This window comes from Thrips palmi, unplaced genomic scaffold (assembly GCF_012932325.1).
Source record: "Thrips palmi isolate BJ-2018 unplaced genomic scaffold, TpBJ-2018v1 HiC_scaffold_3, whole genome shotgun sequence".
In the NCBI taxonomy this organism is placed as follows: Eukaryota; Metazoa; Arthropoda; class Insecta; order Thysanoptera; family Thripidae; genus Thrips; species Thrips palmi.
This window is the reverse complement of record NW_023144630.1, coordinates 4,129,270-4,149,547: the sequence shown is the minus strand read 5'-3', so window position 1 is coordinate 4,149,547 and position 20,278 is coordinate 4,129,270. Positions and strand designations below refer to the sequence as shown.

Sequence of the window (20,278 nt, the reverse complement as noted above, 5' to 3'; positions counted from 1 at the left end):
TACATTTACTCAAAGTGTTACATTACAAATATATGTATTTCAGAAATAAAAACAATCTCTTTCAATTTTGGCCTTAGCAATTAAAAACAACAGTCATTAACCAACTCAGACTAAATAGTTGGGAAAAAGTCCAAGACTTTGTAGAAATACATAGTATTACAAGAAACAATTCACACAATGCAAAATTGACATTATCAGGAAACAACAAATTAAAAAGGGGGAGAAACAAATATATTTCCTTATTATAATTAAATGGTGAAGGAAATGGATTGTACTTAGATATCTATCACATGTTTATTTGAGTTACTTCCTACCCTTCCCATTATTTGGTTAAATTTATTGGGATCCATGCGAAGAACAAGGACTTTACGTTTGGGGCTAACAATGTCTTCAGGCTTCCTGCTTGGTGCAGTAGCTTGTTTTTTAACAAGGTATTTCTCTACAATTGTAGAAACACTATTTTCTACATTAGGAGGCACATTATTGGGATTTGTGACATTGGATGACTTCTGAGAACCAAATTCTAGAAGTGCAGTTAGGAGGTCAGATTCTGACTGGCTCTGGCACACATCATACTGCGATATGAACTGATTTACAGCTGAGAGATACTTTTGAGGTTCACTCAGGAGTCTTGAGCTCAGGTCACTAAACACATTATTAAGGTTTAGTCTTGCCATTTCAACATCCTCACATTGGTGGCCCTCTTTACTCGTCAAATCATTAAGCCCTTGGTCTGTCATCTCCACATCTACATTAGATACAGTGGCTTCAGAATTTAAAATTTCACCACTGGTGACAAATTCACCTACACATTCTCCATGGTCTAACATATCAGTATTATCTATGTAATCATCATTGCTAGCTTCACCATGACTGTCAAGTAACGCTGAGTTGTCCATAACAGCATCTACTTGGCCATCTGATAAAACAGCATGACTTTCAGAATCATTTACAATAGCAACACTATTTCCCATTTCATCTTCTCTGACACCTCCACTCTTTGACATAAAATCATATTCATATAAACTATTGATACTTCTTTGTATTTCCTCACATTCACGTTTTTCATTCAGTCCGGAAGCTGTGTACGGAGTGCTAACAACATTTTCGGAGCTACTGTTGACATTCTTTAAGGCAGGCATTGTCTGAAGCTGCCCTGAATTTCTAGACATAATTGAAGTTTTCTTCTTGTAATATGATCGTTTACTTGATTTTTTTCTACCATCTTTCACTTTCCTTCCAACCGTTTCATAATAAAGTCTGTAGCACCATGGTAAAGGAGGGCATTTTGCACCATCTTGGATCACTTCCGAATACTTCTCACCATATTCCCTCTTGAGGTCTTGTAAGTGAAGACGTCGAGCAGCAGATGGTGTAATTCTTGCCCTAAACATATTAGAAAACTTTTCCCTCAGCTCGGGTAACGGGCGCCGGTGACGGAGGGCTTCAGCAGTGAGCGGGTGGCAGTGGTTGTGATATATTCCAATCACACAGGGGAATTGCCCTAGCAGCAAGTCAGTACTCCTGGGTCAGTAAAAGAAAACATTAAAATTCAAAGTAGAATAAAAAGTATGAAAAAATACTGCTAAAAACATTAAATTGTACTTACGATTTCATTTCTTTGTTTTTGATGGTAATTGATAACCTGGCTTCACAGCCAAGGTTCCGCCCACTTGCTCTCTTGAGAACTTTATCTTTCTTACAAGAATTTTTGTGGCATTTGAAGCATTTCTGAAAAATTAAACAGGGATTAATGATTGTAGCAGAAAAAAAGTTTTTAAGTATCTTTATTGGAGATGATACAACTAATATTTTTGTTGATCAATCTCACCTTGAAAATAATACGGAAAGAGTTTTCCTTGAATGTTTTGGTGACTCGGAAGTTGGTCCCCGAAATGGCCTCAAAGTCTTGCACCCACTGCAAGGCATCTTCTTTTGAAATGAAAGTCGTACGTACTTCAGCCTTAAACTTTTCAGGATCTTGCAGTTCTTCAAAAGAACTAATGTGATATTGCCATGATTTTGGTAAAATGTCCTGAAACGAGTACAGAAAACTTTACACCATGACATTGCATTGCTACAAAATTGGAAAAAAAAACAGCGGGTACTTACATCAAGCTTCTGCGGACATGGTAGACTTTTAGGGGGTTCCTCTTTCTTCTTCTTAGGTTGCAAATTTTCAGGTTTACATCCACTGTACAGCACAATGGGCTCTTTACTTTTCCATAAAGGTCTGGGTTCCCGCCACCACGGTTTGGGCTTGGCATTGACGCTCTGCTCCGGCTCTTTGGTTGCAGGTTCTGAAGATTCATTCAAAGCAGGACTGTTGGCATCTTGGACTATAGGTGGTTCTTTCTCATTAAATTTCTTAACTTTTCGCTGTTTAGCATTGCTGGAATATATAGGTTCAGGCGATGGCAGACGTTTTCCAGTGTGCTTATTCAGTGGTGGAGCACTAACAGGTATAATTGGATTAGCTGGCTTTGGCTTTATCATGAAAACTTTATCGCTCAACCTTTCAGCAATTCTCATGCCCTCAAGAAATACAGGTTCTTGTTGCGTCGTTGAGACGGAAGGATCATGATGAACAGCTTGCCACTGCACTGGTTGAGCACTGACAGGTGTAACTGGGTTAGTTGCAGACAAAATTGCACCTGCAGGTGGTTTCAGCAAAACGACACCTCGGTTTGGATTATCAAGTAGCTTTACAGCAAGTTCCTTGTGAATGCTGTTGGGAAGTTGAGGTGTCGTCAAGGTAGCTTGCACAGGTTTAACAGACTGACAATACGCTGCTGGTGGAGCAGCGACAGAACTGACAGGTGGAGCTGGCTGTGGTGTAGACACTACTTTCCCCACAGTTGGCTTCAACAGAACCATGCCAGGGGGCAGTCTGAATATTCTGGCAGAGGAGACATTTGAAGGAACCTCTTTCAGCTGACTGAGGACATTTGCTGGTATGGCGGACAGAGGCAAGTGGATAGTCTGCTGTTGCTGCTGTTGTCCAGTCGCTAGAGCCGCAAGCGGCACGGTTTTCGCGACCGGCTCCATGCTTTCCTTCTCATCCGTCAGGAAACTGGAAAGAAAACCAAAACCCTCCTCTGCGACAAATTGCCTCAAGTTTTCTTGTTGTTGTTGCAGATAAATGTCAACAAACAGGAGAGAACTCTCGGGCCTGAAAACCGCGCCCGATCGGTGAAACCTTCTAGAAGGCTACGGTATGGCTTCTCAGATCTTTTTTTCGTGGTTTTATAGCTTTATTTGTGGCAAAGAAATAACTAAATTAAGTTAAGAGTAATTTTAAGAAAATGAGACCAAGTTCTGAAATATATGCGATTCAAAATTGTGTGGAGTCAGTCGGTCCTACTCTCATGGTTGATCATACTCCGTGTTGAAATGCCCTCCATTCTTCTGTTTACTCAGAGCTAGCAGAAGACAAGTCCGCAGTAGACATTGACGGCTCCGCGGCTTTCTGCTGTCAATGTGCGCTTCTTGAAGCGACGAATTCCGAATGATCTCAAAAGAACTGGTTAAGTTACCGATTCTGTCGGTCAGGCACTTTTCCTGAGTCACCTGATCGGGTTTCTCAGCAGAATGGAAGAAGAACAGGTTAGTTTTGAAGAAAAGGAAGAAGGTGGTGTGGGCCCGTCTGCGGTCTTGCGACAACGGAAAATCATTTCAAGCGCCAAAGAAACCTTCGAAAATGGTAAGAATCGTTTACCCTTGCTCTATATTGGTTCCGCTGTATCTCTTTTTCCAATGTGGATGCAAACCAATGATTTAGATAATGTTGCTCACCTATTCTGGGCATGTGCGCATGTGTGCTATCCTCTTGAGAGGATCCTTCCGTTTTCTTGCTGTGCTTGCAGCATACTAATAATAAAAGATCTGAATTAGATGAGATGCACATTTATAGTCGAGCTTTGATTCACTGTTGGAATGATTGATGATTAATTTCGACACTAGAAGGTTAGGTCACCACATGGTTGCAGATGTCCATTATTGGTTGTAATATTTCTTATCTTACCAGCCTCTAGGATGCTTCGAAGGAAAATCCCACAAACTGGTCATTTGATGACTCCTCGAAGATTGTGGATACAAACAGTTCCCACTCAGGTACCCTAGTAAACAATAATTTATTTTAGAAATTTGGCTCCCTTATTCCTTGTTTATTTTTCTTTTTCTTTTAAAAGGAATGCGATGTGGTCCTTATGTTTCCACCGGGCACTGCTGATTCTACATTGATGTGGTTATTATCTCGCTTAAGAGCGGGCACTCTTGTTGCTCATGTCAGGCATCATTCATCATCGGACAGCTATGGATTTTATCTTACTGCTCCCTTTAATGTGTAAGCATTCTAAGACATGCAAATGTGTTGTTTACTTTAATAAGATTTATTTCTAATGTTTGTTGTTTTCATTAGATTGTTGAAAGCTGCTGAGGAGATTCATCTTCCAAAGCCCCTCAAAGCTGAATATGGAGGAGGGTTGAAGGAGATAGTTCAGGCTGATATCGGCAGCTTTGAAGGAACAGAATGTGAAGAAAACTTTTTTACCTCTCATGAAAGACAAACCCTTGTTCTCCACCTTCTCCATTCCCTTCGGGCTGGACCAGCTGAGGCAGCGGCTTCCGATATCTTTGGGAAATTACGCTTAATTGAAGGACAAGCTATTGGTATGTTTGAACAACGTACCCTTTTCCTAAACCCCTTTCCTGATTGCTATTTGATTTATTTAAAGGTCAAATTTAATTTTGTTTCTCATTTTATTTTAGTGCCAAAGTGCCTCTCAGCAGGAGTCATTTCTCAAGTTTTCCCTCTTCATGATCTTCCATCACTTCAGCAACTACAGCATTCTTGGGTTCGAGCATTCCTGAGTCTACAACCTCTAGGTAAGACATGGGTGTATTCTTTTACAAAAACGTCAATTCAAATTGAGCTGTAATACTGTTCCTAAAAAAAAGGTCCTAAACAATTTGCTTGATTGCAAAAATTTGCAGAAGTAAATAAACAAATTCTTTTACAAAAAATTATTCTTACATCTCAATATATTTAATTCAGAATTCCAGAAGAAAGTAAAAATAAAAACTGTTCTAAAAGAAAATTAATTTTCTTTCAGTAGTGTGTAAATATGCACAAAAGCTATGAACTTTGTTTCGTTTTTATTAGCAGATGGGGCATTTGGATTATCTTGTGTCATAATGAAAGAAAAATATGAGGTCAAGGTTTCTCAAATAATTCAAATAAGCAATTTCTAACCTGGGAATGCCTTTTTAAACATAAGTCTAGAAAGTGGAAATTGAAGAATACAAAGCATGATGAAGACTTGCTATTTAAAATGTCTCAATTGAAAGGTATTTTAATCTCTTGAAAAATGTGTATCTACTTTTGTATGTGTTTTCATTATCTCTTATCTTTAGTGGCATCTGATGTGTGTTTGTTTAGTGAATGTCTTTTGTGAGAATGTTGGTGTCTGAGGTGTCTTCACATGTGCCTAAAAAGTAGCTTTTTCATTTGTAGTCTTTTCTTTGTTTTCCCCTTATCTTCTTGATTTTTGGGACAATGGAATCATTTATTTAACACTGTATGTAGACATAGACAACATTCTGGCTGGGGTGGGGAATTCTTTCATCAAATTTTTTTCTTGATCTGAAAGTTGGTACAGTTTCATACTGAGAACTGTAATTAGCACTTAATTAGTGATACATTTCATGCTGAGAACAGTAATTAGAGAGAAGCTAATGTGTGATTGAGCTGCTGTGATAGTTTTCCTGTCCTGTCTGTTTTCCTCTTTTTCAGTGTGCTGAGTTGGTGGGCTCGTTTTTGTGCTGAATAGATGTTGTTTATGTTAGCACCAATATTAGATCTCAGTATTGCCCCCTTCTTCTTCCGTTTGAGTGATTCTTTTGCTCTATTCTTCCTCTATCTGTCCAGCTCCTCTCCCTTTTTACCTTTTTTTCTGTCTGATGTTCCTCTTTCTGTCTTGGTAGATGCCATCTCTGAATACTTTGGTGTGAAGATTGCCATGTACTTTGCATGGCTGGGGCACTACACTGCAGCGCTTCTTGTTCCTGCATTCGTTGGATTCATGTTCTGGGTAAGCATTATGTTTGCCAAGACATGTTTTGGAATCTGTCTCACATTCTTTGAAAACTGGATTTAATCTCAAGACTTTGGATCAGTTCAGCTCATCAGTTTAGCTAAAGGGCTAGTCCCAAGGAGTATATTGTATCCTTAATTTTCTTTGTGCCTTGTGATTCTTATGCATGTTTAAAGCTAAGAATTTCCAGAGCCTGGGTGTTAGATGTAGCTGCATCTAGAAAGTGCTATGATGTTCATATTAAATAATAATTGACTTGCTGTTTTGCCATTCTAAATCCCATTTTTGTGAGAGGTGCACGGTTTTTTAAAATCTAGAATGGAAATATTTTGTTCATACTTTCTTTGAAATGGGCTATGTGGATTTGCCCCTGAAAGACTTGCAGTAACACTTTTCTTTTAACTTCGGCAGGTGGGATTCAGTGGACGTTCTCAACATGCTCAAGACGTTGGATATGTACTGTTTTCTTTCTTCAACGTTTTATGGGCTAGCATTTACTTGGAAGCCTGGAAGAGATATTCAGCAGAGTTGGCATATCGCTGGGGAACACTTGATCAGCGAGATGAACTTCTTGTGGAACCAAGACCCTTGTACACGGTAGTGCTCAAGACTCCCTGCTTTGAGACTCTACTGATGTTTGTTTAATTTTGCTCTTGTTAAACTTTACGTTTTGTTTGGTCCAGGGGGTGTTGGAGGTGAGTCCAGTGACAGGGAGACTGGAACCCTATTACCCTCCATGGAAAAGACATGTTTTTCGCTGGTTTGTAAGTGTACCCATCATCGGCTTGTGCCTTGCTATTGTATTCTTCGTCATGATTGTGATACTCCAACTCCAGGTGAATTCAAAAGTCTCCTCATCTTTACTTCATATAGCAATGTTAATTTTATCTTGCATGAACTTTCTACAAGCAATATCATTGTTTGCAGGATTGGTGGGATAAGCGCATCGAGTCTAATGGCTATCCCTTTTGCCTGAGCTACCTACCTAAAATTCTTCTCGCTGTTGTCATCAGTGTTCTTGATGAAGCTTACTATAAAGTTGCTTGCTGGCTAAATGACAAAGGTATTGTTCCCTCCATATATTTTATTTCAAACTATTGTATCTTAGCAAATAACAAAGAAATGGGACCTGTTTTAATTAACCTAGTACAAATTTGGGTCAAGTCGTGTGTTCACCTGTGTTCACCTCATTTACCATTGGTCTAAGTGCAAGCAGTCTGAAGCTGGTACAGTTTTGCTCCAAATTAATCAAGACAATAATTTGAAGCTTAGTTTCCTGTGTGTCTTATCATTATTTGAACATGGTTTAATCTTTAAAACTCATAGTGCTATTTAGTTTTTACAATTAGTTAAATCCAAAACATAAGATAAGATATTTGACAAGTTATGCATATTTTTTGCGAACAGAGAACTACAGACTTGACACGAAGTATGAAAATCATCTCATCGTGAAAGTGGCTTTGGTTTGTACTTTTTAACAATCTCGACATTTATGCTGCTACTGCTGTTGTAAATGTGTAGCAATGCACAGAGTGAGAGATGTATGGTGGACTTGCAGTACTTGCAGAACAAACACTCTGTACATTTTGATGTGTTTTAGGGGAGGAATGGCCTAATTGCACTGCATTCATAGATTGCCCCATTATTGCTACCTAAGTGTTTGTGGAATGATTCACTTGTTGTCTCTGTCATTGTTTCTCATTTATCATAAATGTGTAGACATTTAATTTTTTTTTTTTAGTTATTAATTTTTTGTTCATGATGATAAAATAATATGATATAAGCCAAATTTATCAGTTATAGCATGCAATATTACGTGTTGTTCCTGTGGAGCGCTTCTACATACTTAACAATTTGTTATAATTTCAGCAGAGAATGACGGAATGGATGCAGGCAGCTAATACAGTATCAGTTGGAAGTTAGTGTTCTGAGTGCATGAAAAGTAGTCTTGAAAGCATTGGAAACATTACCAGCTTTATTCCTACTCCCCTCTTTTTTTCTTGAGTTCTTTAAACGCATTTTGCATATTACCAGCTCGAAGTCCATCCTGGTCTGTAAAATTTGTATTCTGACCTCAAACTGTAGATAATAAATGTACTGTGTGTGTCTATCTGATTCATAGAAACACAGTTTACAAGGGCAAAACTTAGATTTGTGAAGATGCTCTCACCTATTATGCCCCTGCAAATCCTCTTAGGTGTACTATTTGTGCGGTTCACTATTGCATATTGTATGTTGATGTTGTGTAGATTGTGGTAGAATTCTCCTAAAAATGTGGCAAGGAATGCTATGTGTTTTGCTGTGGAAAGTTTTAGTGCACGTCTGAATGGCTGTTAACCTTGTTGCAGCACAGTGCTAGTGGTCTTGTATTCTGTGGCCATCTGGTCTCAAATGCTTAACTGATTCAAGCTTCATGAAAATGCTGAAAAATAAAAAAGGAACATACACTGATCAGGACAAGAAACAAGTTTTTCTTGGTTTCTAATGGTTTCTTCTTCTCATTCTGTTTTCAGTTTCAGTTTGTGAACTCCTTTCTTTCACTCTTCTACATTGCCTTCTACTTACAAGACCAGGAGAAGCTGAAGGAGGTCTGTATTAAAATGAAAACCCTTTTTTATCAGAGGGAAGAAATTTTTCAAAGTTAGTATCTTAACATTTTTGTGTCATCTCTTTTATTTCCAGCAATTGGCCGCATTATTAATAGCTCGCCAGGTGATTGGCAATTTAAAGGAATCAGCATTTCCGTACATTCTTGAGCAGCTGCGACTAGCGAAGCTGAGCTTCGACTTATTTGGGGCACTAAGTCCATCCGTTGAGAACAAAAACCCTCCAAGTGCTGAACCTGATTCACAAATTGGACAATCATCTGAAGTTGACTCGAACAATGGCGTTTATGAAGAAGGGCGATCAGGTCATGGCAATAGAAATGTCAGTCAGGCAGAACTTGAGAGTGCACTTTACAAGGTATAGTAAATTAGCATTTGATAAAACAGTTTCTCCACTGCAGTGCATGTCCATCCTATTATCTTGACATTTCTATTTCAGTACAATGGCACATTTGATGATCATTTGGAGCTCTTCATTCAACTTGGATACGTTGTTCTCTTTTCATCTGCTTTCCCAATGGCTGCTACCTGTGCTTTAATAAATAATCTCATAGAAATACGATCAGATGCTTTTAAACTGTGCTTCATTTTTCAAAGACCTTTTGGGCAACGTGTTCCAAACATAGGGACTTGGCAGGTTGGTCTTCAAAACTGTTAAAATCAACCTTATCTGTTTGCTTATTCTTCTTTGGTTGAAATTTATCATCTTGCTTTTCCGTGTGACCATAAAAAGAATGCCATGGATATGATGGGATTCATAGCTGTTCTGGTAAACTGTGCTTTGATTGGGCTCTCTGGACAAGTCCATCGAATGTTTCCAGAAATGTCAACAACTCAGACAATACTTCTCATTGTTGCTCTTGAGGTGAGTTTTTTCCATTCTTATTCCAATGTGCTCTGATTGGTGCTATGCGTTGCCAAGAGTATTCCTTTGCTGAGTTGTTTCTCAACATTTTTCATATTTTTTCAGCATGGCATGCTGGTCATGCGGTTCTTAATTACGTGTGCTATCCCTGATTTACCAAAATGGGTGGCCATAGAAATAGCTAAAGTGGAATTTGCTCGACGAGAAGCTTTAAGGAGACTATCATCTACGGTTCAAACGCCTGCCCCGGAATCATGCTCATCTCAGCCAAGCACTTACATTGGAAGGTTGGTTGCGCAATCAAATGGTTCAATGATTATTTAAATGACATTTTGCATTATGTTGTTCATGAGTAAGTTTCATTTTTTATGGAGTGGTTTAAGTTTGTGGCACAGGTTCATGGTCTCACCTGCAGCCCACGGTAGTCAGGAAGGGTCTGAAGATGAAGCCCCTCATAGTGCCAGTAGAACGAACACCCCTCCAGCCTCTCGGTCGTCCATCTCTGGCATTTCCTGCCGAGAGCGGGAGGACGGGCGGGACGGGCCGTCCTCCAGGGGAAGCTCGCCCATTTCCAGCGGCAAAATGTCTGCCACCCTCGCCTTGGAAGAGAGTATCCTGGAAGCGAGTCGGCGGCACACTCCAGACAAATCGTCCCCAGCAAGCACCAGTCGCATGTCTGTTTCTAGTGCCCGTCGGTCGCATGACTGGGCGGAGGGGCACCTGTCCAATGGTGGGTAGACAAGGAGAACAGTGGCATGGTGATGGGGAATTCCACCCCGGGTTGTCTATCGAGTCCCTGCAGTTTGGAGTGATTGAGTGATTGTGTCCGCAGTGTCGGGACGCAGCTCCCACGCCACGACGCCCCAGCAGACGCCGCTGCAGGAGATGCCTGTGCCCCAAGCCGCCCAAGGTCTCCAGGGTCTGCAAGGCCAAGGCCACGGCCAAGGCCACGGCCAAGGCCACGCGGCCCCGGCGCGCCGCCCCCGCGAGTGGCTGGGGGCGGAGGCGGAGGCAGCGGCCCTGCAGCACCACCTCACCATCGGGCCGCACGGCGGCGCGGACTGGGTGAGGCGCCTCGCCCTGGACGGCCCCGCACGGAAGTCCAGCGAACCCGAGGCCCGGCGCAGCACTGACTGTCTCGCGTCGGCCGGAAAGGTGGCTGCCCCCTGTTCCGTCCCTCCACCCCCATCAATTTGGTTTTATCTTGTGTTTTTATTTTGTTTCATCAACTTTTTCAGGAGTTGGCTGCATCTTCTGACTCTGATCTACTGAAATCGGCACCTCCATGGACTGCAGCGTACCTGAAACCGAAATTGCGCCTTTCTCCAGAAAAAGACCAGTCTTTCTCTGATAGCAGCCACACAGCTTCCAGCCAGGAAGTGGAAGAGACAGCTCAAGGTGTGTTAAGATGATGTCTGTGTTGTGAACTAAGGCAACAGTTCCTTGGGTGCAGTGTACTAATTTCATCTGTCACAGCTTCAACAGGAGCTGTACCCAAAACAGATTTAGATCCTGCCAAGAAACAACGAGTCAAACAAAGTCTGATGAAGAGAGCGAGAACAGTTGCAATGTTCTCTCTGAAGCTGAAAGAGAGACGAGCCCGGGAAGCTCAAGAGCAGTCAGTGAAGAAAGCGGAGCAGAAAGCTGAGCAAAAAGCAATGGAACAAATGCTGCACCCAAACCGACAGCCTGGTGGGGAACTTGGCTGTATTCCATTGGAAAAACTCATATCGGTTGAGGATGTTGCTGTTGATCTTCAACGGCGTAAGAACCATAACCATTAATGTGATATTCTTCATCCTTTGATTTTTATTATTGTATGGACACAATTTTCTGCACACGCTTTTTAAGACTGTAATTTAGCATAGACAAGCTTAATGTAACATTCTATATGAAAGAATTACTACAAGGTATGCACCAGGAATCAATTACCTTCTGCAAAATATTTGATGATGCATTACAATGTGCCTTATGATGTTTAGTTTTGTCCCAAATTTTAGGTGCTTCTCTATCTAAAACATAGGTTAAGGAAAGCTCCTTCATTAAATCCGTTCTTAAAGTGCATTCCATTGCACTCTGACTCATTGATGGTAAATGATATTCCTGCTTATGAATGGCGTTTGTTTGCCATGTTATTCACACTTCCCTTTTATGGCTTTTCATAACTCACGTGTGGTTGTAGTATCTTCAATTTTCAGTGAGGATCATAATCTGTCTGTGAAAGGAATCCATGAACTATCAATCCGTCCGGTTTCCTACCTTACACCCTTAAGAATCTTGTTCTGAAGAAGCTCCTCTTGTTATCATGTTTTACTCTTAATCTCTAGAGATTTATTGGCTTTCTGTTTGCCTAGAACTTTGATGTGGTTATTGGTGCTGTTTTCATGTGTTGCCATTGACTGGAAATTTTAGTTAGGATTATTTATGTTTTGTAGTTTCTATTTATATTATGTCTTTATGTCTTCATGAAGCAGAGGTCATACTTTTGTATTTCTTAAAGTGCGTAGATTGGAGGTGAAATGCCACTTCCAAAACTGTTTAATTAACAAAAAGTATGTAAAAAGAAAGTACAAAAAAAAAAGACAAGTGGTGGTAGTAATTTTCTGCTCACTATTAAACTGCTATTGGAATGTGATAGTTACATTTGACTGAGGCTTTTAGGAGTCGTACATCCTGCGGCTTTGGCCTTTGTGTGTTGCTTGTTCATTATATTTTTATTAATGTTATGGTCTATTGATTTCCCTCTCATTGATCTCTATTTTTACATCTGTTTTATTTCTCTCTCTCTCTCTCTCCTTTTTTTTCTTCTCAAATTGGCAGCTTTTATCTGCTTTGAATTGAGGCCTAACTAATACATGAAATACCTAGTCATTTGATTGACACATTTGCATTCATGAAAATGTCTTTGTTTATTTATAGCACCCAAAGCCTCATTTAGATTGTAGGTATTTATGTTTTGTATCAGAACATGAGACCAATGCAGTTGTCTTATTACTTGTATAAACTACTGTCAAAACTTCTCGCGTTGAGAAGTTTGTTGTCAATCATCTGAAAAAAGAAAATTGTTGTATGAATTGCAGAATCTAGTTTGAAATAGATCTAAAATGAGTGTAAAGTCCCAACAGGGGCTCATCCATTTTTTTGCTTTTGATGAATTATGTAACTGTGTTCCCTCTGTAAGAAGGCATTGACGCATCAGTTCTTTGAAAATGCCCCTCCCCCCGGGCTTTTTGTATGCTTTTCATTCAAGTGAAAGTGATTCTAACTTCCGGTACCCAAACTAATAACATGTCAAGTTTGTTATTTGCTTCTTTTCTCTTTATGATCCACAAAGGTTGCCATTTTATCCTGACCAAAATAATCATCAAAGCAAATAATGCCATTTCAAACAAGTGGAAATAATTCCTTTGTAGACTGAGATGCTGTTTTGAAGTACTTTTTATTTTGTGTTGTGTGTGGAAGGGAACAGTCTAGTCCAGGCAATAATACCTTGTCAACTCATCCCAACTGTATTCATATTCATGTGGGAGAATCTTGTAATTGTGCGTACATTAATTAGTGTTTTAAGGGAAGCCAACTATCTATGTTGTGAAGTGCGTCTTAGTCATTGTACCAGCCAAGAGTTGGCATTGTAATTCTTTTTAAAACTTGTTGTATGACCTGTCCATGTGTAATGTATATTCTAAACGCATTTATCCAGCCCATTGTAGTTAGCTCATTAAATTTTAAGATAGGTGCATTTATATTAATCTAATTAAGATATATAAGAGAGAGTCTGCAGTTTGACAAAGGGAAACAATGAAGGGGGGCTGATAGAGAAACAACTGCACATTTTACTGAAATAATTTGTTCCATGCACAAAAAAATTTGAGTGCCTCCATTTTGAGCCGAATAATATGGGTCTGAGAAAAATTTGCTTATCGACTTAATGCACACAGCTTTTATTCAATCTGTTGTGTCCTCATTAATATGTTTGTACTTGGGTTTGATATGTCTGCCTCTGTGCAATGTGCCGCTCATGTACTGTTTGCAGTCCTGTATGGCTTAGTACTGTTTAGCTTACAGTTTCTGAAGTTAATTCGAAATGTGCTTTTAGGGTCCAGTGACAAATTAAGTGGTCTTCCAGCTAACGTGTCAAGTGCTGGAGCACCCAAATTGGTTGTGCTGTTTAAATGATCTATTTAAAAAACAATGAACAATTGAGTTACTTATATGGTTTATGTAATATGCTGTTGCTGGACCACAGAAGTGCAAAAAAATTAGTATCAGCTTTAAATAAAGTTTACCCTGAAACTATGTTTAAGACTCACTTTATTCTCTACCTTTACCCCCTCCTAAACCTGCTCTACCCCATGCATGTCTCTCGAACGTGGTGTATTCCCGATCTGTCAAAAAGAAAAAAAAATACCTTCATTTTATTTTGATTCCTTATCAAACATTATTGAACGAAGAAGCTGGTTACCCACAGAAAAAAGAAGCATTTTTCAACTTAAATTTGTTTTTCTGAGATTGCTGGCATTTTCCGCCACTGTATTTCCTCGGAGCGGTCCTTTGGTGGGGGTGTTGGGTGTTGTGGCAAGCCTAAATCGCCGAGCCGAGCCGAAGGGGGAACCGAATCTGTTTCTGTTGTGCTGGCGTGCGGTGCGGGCGTTCGTGTTCGTTCAGTCGGCCAAGCACCACCACCACCACCATGGGCGACGTCGTGGAGGGCGTTAAAGCAATGAACATCAAGAGTGAAAAGGCATGAATGAATACTTATACAGTTCCCTTGACTCGTAGTCATGAATAAGATTGTGCGCTCGGATTTGGTGCGAACGTTTGGGTTTCTAGTCAAGCGGCACGCATCGATCAAAGCGGTATGGTACTGACACGTTGCAGCGGGTTTTGTTGTTAATTTGACGAGAAAGTGGACTAGTTTTGTTAGTGTCAATGAATGCAGGGCCATTCCACGCCTGTTTTTTTCGCGGATTTGTCCGGGGGTGTGTAGTGCCCCCCTGTCTGCTGTCTGCTAAGTCGTGTGTTGCATCATGGTGCATCTGTTTCGTTGAGGTTAACTCTCCGTCCGGTGCTGCCCTTGCCGCTCTAGTACGCTCTTATTTCGCACGGATTTGAATGAAAAATTTACCTCTGTAATTCTCTTTGTCTGCTCATGACATTTTTCCTTTTTTAAATTCTCATGGTTGTTTACTTTCGACTCTAACGGATGATTCAATCTCTCTGGCCAGGTTATCGTTTGGTGCTGAATGAGACATTTTTTCATTGATTGGGCCCTGAATCGATTGAGTGTGCCGGACTCGCGAACACCATTTGCTGACTGCCTGTTCCCAAAATACTGAAACAATGTCGGAGTTCGACCTTTTGAAAGAACTGGACAATTACTTGTCTCAGTTTAGTTACGTTGGTGGTTATCAACCTACACAAGAGGACCTCAAAGTCCTAAATTATTTGGGGCGGAAGGACCTGTCTGGAGAAATAGCGAAACATTTGCATTTGACTCGCTGGCTGCGCCACCTGTCTTCCTTTACCAAAGAGTCCCAAGCTGTGCTTCCCTCCACTGCGACAGCAGTGCACCCTCAAAGGAACAACCTGGAGATATTGGCCTTCATAGAGCGATGTGCCGTCAATGATACACACTGTCCTCTCGCCAATTCTAAGGCCAAGAAGGACGAGGTAAGCAGAATGGACAGGTGTGGCATGTACAGAAAGTAAGATTTTCTAAATAAAAGCATGAAAATTTTCATTTTTGGCAATTTTAACTCAACATTTGTAGGCAGTTCAAGAAGGCTGGCTTGCTGCTTTTCTATGAATTCACGTGCTGTGTATACTCAGAGTTTCATAATGTATTTTCTCAATTAGTTTTGAACCTTTAATTACATGTACTTCTACCAATCCTCATGATGTGCCTCAAAGTTAAATAACACTTTCCACAAATTTTTATAATCCTTAATGCTGTAATGCCCACCTGTTCACCTGCTACCTGCAAAGCTGTAGATTGTTTTTAGTAGCTATTTTACTGCATTTGTTTTGTTTGCCTGGATTGAGTGTTTTCCTGAAACATAATATTTTTTACTTGGTGATTATTGTGTAAATGCTGGATTGTTCATGTTTTTTTTGCCTGGATTGAGGGTGTTTCTTCAATGTAATATTTTCTAGCTAGTGATTAATGTGGGAAAACCTGATAGTTCATCATTTAAACTTAGGGCAACTCTCTATCTCAGTCCTAATAATGTTTTATTGTTCTGTCCTGTCATAGGTCAAGAAGAAGTACAAGAGGGAAGAGGCAGGACCCACTGTCTCTGAGCTCAAACCATGGCCTTCTTACATTCAGGTAAAAATCAGGATTATTGTTGTAGTATCTCAAATATTTTTATACCTTTGAGCTTATTAATATGTTTGTCTTTTAGGATCGTCTTGTTTTGTGGGACAGACTAAAAGCGGAGTATGACGCTCGCATTGCTGCCAAGACTCCAGAGAACATTACTGTCACGCTGCCTGATGGTAAAGCTATCCCTGCTGAGTCATGGCGTACAACCCCTTATGAAATTGCAAGAGGCATCAGGTAAGAATTTATATTGATGTAGTATAAATTTGTTAAAATTTGTTGCAATCCTGACTTTGTCTTTTCTTATCAGCCCGGGCCTTGCTGACAATTCTGTGATTTCCAAAGTGGATGGTGTGCTATGGGATTTGGATAGACCTCTTGAGAAAAGTTGTTCCCTTCAGCTGCTCAAGTTTGATGATGATGAAGGTAATACAATTTGAAATTGCTATTTCAGTGAGGGTTTTGTGCAAGAATTATGTTAAAGAATTTTTTCCTCATTCTGTTTTTTTGTTTTTAATTGCCCCTTTTCAGCTCAAGCAGTATTTTGGCATTCAACGGCCCATATTTTGGGAGAAGCTATGGAACGTGTTTATGGTGGATGCTTGTGCTATGGTCCCCCCATTGAAAGTGGCTACTACTATGACATGTTCCTGGCTGACAAACAGGTCTGTTTACACTTTACTTTTAATTTGGTGTCTTGCTTATTGTATTTCATGTATTCTTTATATTTTATTTCTCTTTTTTCTATATTCAGGTTTCCAATCTTGATTTCCCAGTATTAGAAAACCTAATGAAAACAATTGTGAAGGAAAAGCAGCCATTTGAGCGTCTTGAAATGACCAAAGAAGACTTGTTGGAAATGTTCAAGGTGAAGAACTTTGCCTGAACAGAGGGTTGAAATGTTCAAAATATGACTTACTGAAGCTTAATGTTATATTAATTTTCAGTACAATGAGTTCAAAGTCCGCATTCTGAATGAGAAAGTGACGACGCCAACCACCACTGTTTACCGTTGTGGTCCCCTGATTGATCTCTGCCGTGGTCCTCATGTTAGAAATACAGGCAAGATCAAAGCTCTGAAAGTTACCAAAGTGAGTGCAGAATTTTCATTGCTGGTGCTCCAAAACTGATTCTGTTAGCTTTCCATCCAGATTTCTCATTGTGTTTTTTCTTCTAGAACTCTGCTACCTATTGGGAAGGCAAGGCTGATGCAGAATCCCTTCAAAGAGTTTATGGAATCTCATTCCCTGATCCGAAGCAGATGAAGGAGTGGGAAAAGTTCCAAGAAGAGGCAGCCAAACGAGACCATCGTAAGCTTGGCAAGGTAAATTTTTCCTTTTTAATTTTAATTTAATTTTTTTTTAACTAGTGAGCATAAGTTGTAACATTTGTTTGCTTGTTTAGGAACAAGAACTGTTCTTCTTCCATGAGCTAAGTCCTGGTTCATGCTTTTTCCAACCGAAAGGAGCACACATTTACAATTCTTTAGTTGAATTCATCCGTGAGGAGTACAGGAAGAGAGGGTTCCAGGAAGTTGTGTCACCTAACATTTACAATGCTAAACTCTGGAAGACCTCTGGTCACTGGGCTCATTATGCGGTAAGTCCAAAAATATAATTGTTTATTCCTTTTAAGTTACAATAAATAACCTGTACCTGAACTTATCTATTGAAATTTATTTTAGGAAAATATGTTTTCATTTGAAGTAGAAAAGGAGCAATATGCCTTGAAGCCCATGAATTGCCCCGGACATTGGTGAGTAAGCTGCTCATTTCGGTCAAGCCTCCAATTTAGTTGGTGTTCACTCCTCACAACTTTTCTTTTTTTCAATTTCTAGTTTGATCTTTGACCACCGCCCACGTTCATGGAAGGAGCTGCCCTGGCGAGTAGCAGACTTTGGTGTTTTGCACAGAAATGAATTCTCTGGTGCTCTCAGTGGTTTGACAAGAGTGAGGAGGTTCCAGCAAGATGATGCCCACATTTTCTGTATGCCTGATCAGGTCCGTTTGGTGAAGGATTGTCTGGATTTGATCTCAGTTTATCGGTTAGTGACATGTTTTTTTTTTCTTTTACAGATCAAGTCTGAAATCTCAGGTTGCCTGGATTTCATGAAGCATGTCTATGGAATCTTTGGATTCACTTTCCAGTTAAAACTGTCTACCCGCCCAGAAAAATTCTTAGGTGAAATTGAAATATGGAATAATGCTGAAAAGGCAAGTCTATTCAACATATGAATGCAGAAAATTTGTGCAGGTGAGGTACCATGCTTATGTGGAAATTTTACAGGCGCTTGCTGAAAGTCTGAACGAGTTTGGGCAGCCATGGAAGGAAAATCCAGGGGATGGAGCCTTCTATGGACCCAAGATTGATATCACAATCATGGATGCCCTTCGTCGTCAACACCAGTGTGCCACAATCCAGCTTGATTTCCAACTGCCTGTGCGCTTTGATCTCTCATACATTGGGTAAGTCCTCTGAAGTTTCTATCTTGATAGCATGTGTTTCACCCAGCATGTTATTGTATTTGTAATCTTTTTTTTTCCTAGGGATGATGGTGAGAAGAAGCGCCCGGTAATGATTCATCGGGCCATCTTGGGCTCAGTTGAGCGCATGATTGCTGTACTTACTGAATCTTACGCGGGCAAGTGGCCATTCTGGTTGTCGCCACGACAGGCTATGATCATCCCAGTGGCAGTCCCCTTCAACGAATATGCCACAAAGGTTTGTTTGGTGCCAATATTTTCTAATAAATGTTTATCCTTTGTCTTGTTTTATATTTATGATTGGGTCTTTCCAGGTGAAGCAACAAATATTTGAAGCTGGTTTCATGTGTGATGTAGATGTTGATGATAGTGACACAATGAACAAGAAAATCAGAAATGCTCAGTTGGCTCAATACAACTTTATCATGAGTAAGTTGTCTGTTTTTTTTGTGGTTGCAAACTTCATTTATTCTTGTTGGGTTCCAGTATTTGATTTTCGCTTCCCTCTTTTTTAGTTGTTGGTGAGAAGGAAGTCAACGGAAACACAGTCAATGTCCGCACCAGAGACAACTTGGTTCACGGGGAGTTCTCTATTGATGCTGTCATTGACAAGTTCAAGGTGCTTGCCAAGACCCGCACTATCAAGAGTGAAGAGGACTTCTAAAGTTACTGTACTATTATTATGTGATCAACTGATTTTCTTGGGTTCAAAATGTCTTGGTAGCTTTTTTTTTTTTACTTTTACCAGTGCATATGATCGTGAGTGAGATGAATTTTTAATTTATTGATGAAATAAACTGTGGGAGATAACTGTAATTGGCTGTTTAATTTTCTTTTCCTCTCAATGTTCGAACATTGAAAACCAGTGAATTGGTTGGTCCATCATTGTGGAACAGTATAATCAAATGGGCATATAGTAGGATATACAAATCTAAGTATTTTTTTATTTCTTGCTTCGTGCATTCAAAACATTACCATCAAAAGCATTCAGAAGGAAAGAGACTCCTCTCATGGCGAGGGGAAGTCCGCTGGGACGCTTCCGGTGAGAAGGTCTCTGCGTCCTGATTCCGAAGAGGAGTTGCATGCTTCGTGGGGCGTCCCGAAGGATTGCGAGAGAGAAGATTCCTGGGAATCACCCTCCTGGCAGTGGACTGGCTTGAATCTCACTGACAGCGAGCACCACACTCGAAACAGGACGACGCCGCACGTGCACGCCCCCAGGCGTGCCGGATACGCCGGCGGAGCCCGTCTGCCACTGCAGACGGACGGGCCTCTAAAGTTGTTTCCGTCGCTCTGTCTCTCTCGCACTCGCGGGGCGTTCCGAAGGGGTGCGAGAAGGACGCGCCCACCCGCCGCACAGTGGGCCAGAAGACCGGTGGAGGCGGCCGAAACTCTAGACGCGTTTTGAGCTCCACAGTCGCTGAACAGGACTCGAACCGAACGCGTGACCCCACCAATGGATTCCTCGTTCGGAGACCAATCCATTGGTGGGGTCACACGTTCGGTTCGAGTCCCATTTAGCGACTCTGGAGCTCAAAACGCGTCTTGAGTTTCGCACGCCTGCGCCGGTCTTCTGGCTCACTGAGAGAGGGGTGGGGGCAGAGGGGGTGGGCCGCGCAGCCTGTGGCCGGGCAGCCTGTTGGGCGCTGCCGCTTCGCGCGCTTCGGCCGGCGTGTCTGCAGCGGCTCGGCGGCCTGGCTGGTCCCTGCCCTGCCCGCTCCGCTGCCTGCAGTCCCTCAGCAGACGCCGGCGCGCTCGCAACCTGCCCCGCACCCCGCTGCGCTGCGCTCCCCCGAGGCCGTGCTCCGCGAGCTCCGCGAGCTCCGCGAGCTCCGCGTCGACACCGGCGTCGCCGTGACGGTCGTGACGTCGCCGTGACGGTCGTGACGTCGCCGTGACGGTCGTGA

The 20,278-nt window shown here is 41.2% G+C and overlaps 3 protein-coding genes across 6 annotated transcripts; 2 read left to right on the top strand and 1 right to left on the bottom strand.

The window, feature by feature from the left end:
- Positions 1-9: 9 nt before the first annotated feature.
- LOC117647810 lies at positions 10-3,188 on the bottom strand. The gene is made up of 4 exons (XM_034389774.1): positions 2,113-3,188; positions 1,832-2,035; positions 1,610-1,731; positions 10-1,524 (listed from the first exon to the last, which is right to left on the bottom strand). Exons 1-4 carry the CDS (start codon positions 3,046-3,048, stop codon positions 276-278), a joined length of 2,511 nt encoding a protein of 836 aa, XP_034245665.1. The 5' UTR covers positions 3,049-3,188; the 3' UTR covers positions 10-275.
- A 232-nt stretch (positions 3,189-3,420) lies between these two features.
- On the top strand, positions 3,421-13,862 carry LOC117647809 (anoctamin-8). 2 transcript variants are annotated; one of them, XM_034389773.1, is made up of 19 exons: positions 3,421-3,703; positions 4,028-4,113; positions 4,191-4,345; positions 4,421-4,671; positions 4,771-4,887; positions 5,986-6,092; positions 6,507-6,692; positions 6,779-6,931; positions 7,023-7,158; positions 7,503-7,558; positions 8,609-8,683; positions 8,778-9,059; positions 9,141-9,338; positions 9,435-9,566; positions 9,672-9,853; positions 9,962-10,296; positions 10,399-10,721; positions 10,805-10,964; positions 11,043-13,862. In XM_034389773.1, the coding sequence occupies exons 1-19, from the start codon at positions 3,592-3,594 to the stop codon at positions 11,348-11,350; spliced, it is 3,354 nt and encodes a 1,117-aa protein (XP_034245664.1). In that variant the 5' UTR covers positions 3,421-3,591; the 3' UTR covers positions 11,351-13,862. The 2 variants fall into 2 exon arrangements, with proteins under 2 accessions (XP_034245664.1, XP_034245663.1); XM_034389772.1 differs by having other exon boundaries at positions 9,950-10,296.
- Positions 13,863-14,159: 297 nt separating this feature from the next.
- Positions 14,160-19,187, top strand: LOC117648285 (threonine--tRNA ligase 1, cytoplasmic). 3 transcript variants are annotated; one of them, XM_034390732.1, is made up of 17 exons: positions 14,201-14,307; positions 14,792-15,236; positions 15,820-15,894; positions 15,971-16,125; positions 16,199-16,314; positions 16,420-16,553; positions 16,643-16,756; positions 16,836-16,979; positions 17,066-17,212; positions 17,293-17,487; positions 17,573-17,643; positions 17,726-17,888; positions 17,964-18,101; positions 18,175-18,353; positions 18,435-18,609; positions 18,686-18,800; positions 18,887-19,187. In XM_034390732.1, exons 2-17 carry the CDS (start codon positions 14,907-14,909, stop codon positions 19,033-19,035), a joined length of 2,400 nt encoding a protein of 799 aa, XP_034246623.1. In that variant the 5' UTR covers positions 14,201-14,307; positions 14,792-14,906; the 3' UTR covers positions 19,036-19,187. The 3 variants fall into 3 exon arrangements, with proteins under 3 accessions (XP_034246626.1, XP_034246623.1, XP_034246624.1); XM_034390735.1 differs by lacking the exon at positions 14,792-15,236 and having other exon boundaries at positions 14,160-14,307; XM_034390733.1 differs by lacking the exon at positions 14,792-15,236 and having other exon boundaries at positions 14,286-14,422.
- The last annotated feature ends 1,091 nt before the right edge of the window (positions 19,188-20,278 follow it).

Coding starts and splice junctions, on each gene's coding strand:
- LOC117648285 (XM_034390732.1), top strand. CDS start 14,907: ATGTCGGAGTTCGACCTTTTGAAAGAACTGGACAATTACTTGTCTCAG. Junction 16,980..17,065: donor AAGCTCTGAAAGTTACCAAA/GTGAGTGCAGAA, acceptor TTTTTCTTCTAG/AACTCTGCTACCTATTGGGA. Junction 17,213..17,292: donor ACCATCGTAAGCTTGGCAAG/GTAAATTTTTCC, acceptor TTGCTTGTTTAG/GAACAAGAACTGTTCTTCTT.
- LOC117647810 (XM_034389774.1), bottom strand. CDS start 3,048: ATGGAGCCGGTCGCGAAAACCGTGCCGCTTGCGGCTCTAGCGACTGGA. Junction 1,732..1,831: donor CTTTCCGTATTATTTTCAAG/GTGAGATTGATC, acceptor TTAATTTTTCAG/AAATGCTTCAAATGCCACAA. Junction 1,525..1,609: donor AAAAACAAAGAAATGAAATC/GTAAGTACAATT, acceptor TTACTGACCCAG/GAGTACTGACTTGCTGCTAG.
- LOC117647809 (XM_034389772.1), top strand. CDS start 3,592: ATGGAAGAAGAACAGGTTAGTTTTGAAGAAAAGGAAGAAGGTGGTGTG. Junction 4,114..4,190: donor TACAAACAGTTCCCACTCAG/GTACCCTAGTAA, acceptor TTCTTTTAAAAG/GAATGCGATGTGGTCCTTAT. Junction 10,722..10,804: donor GTCTCGCGTCGGCCGGAAAG/GTGGCTGCCCCC, acceptor CAACTTTTTCAG/GAGTTGGCTGCATCTTCTGA.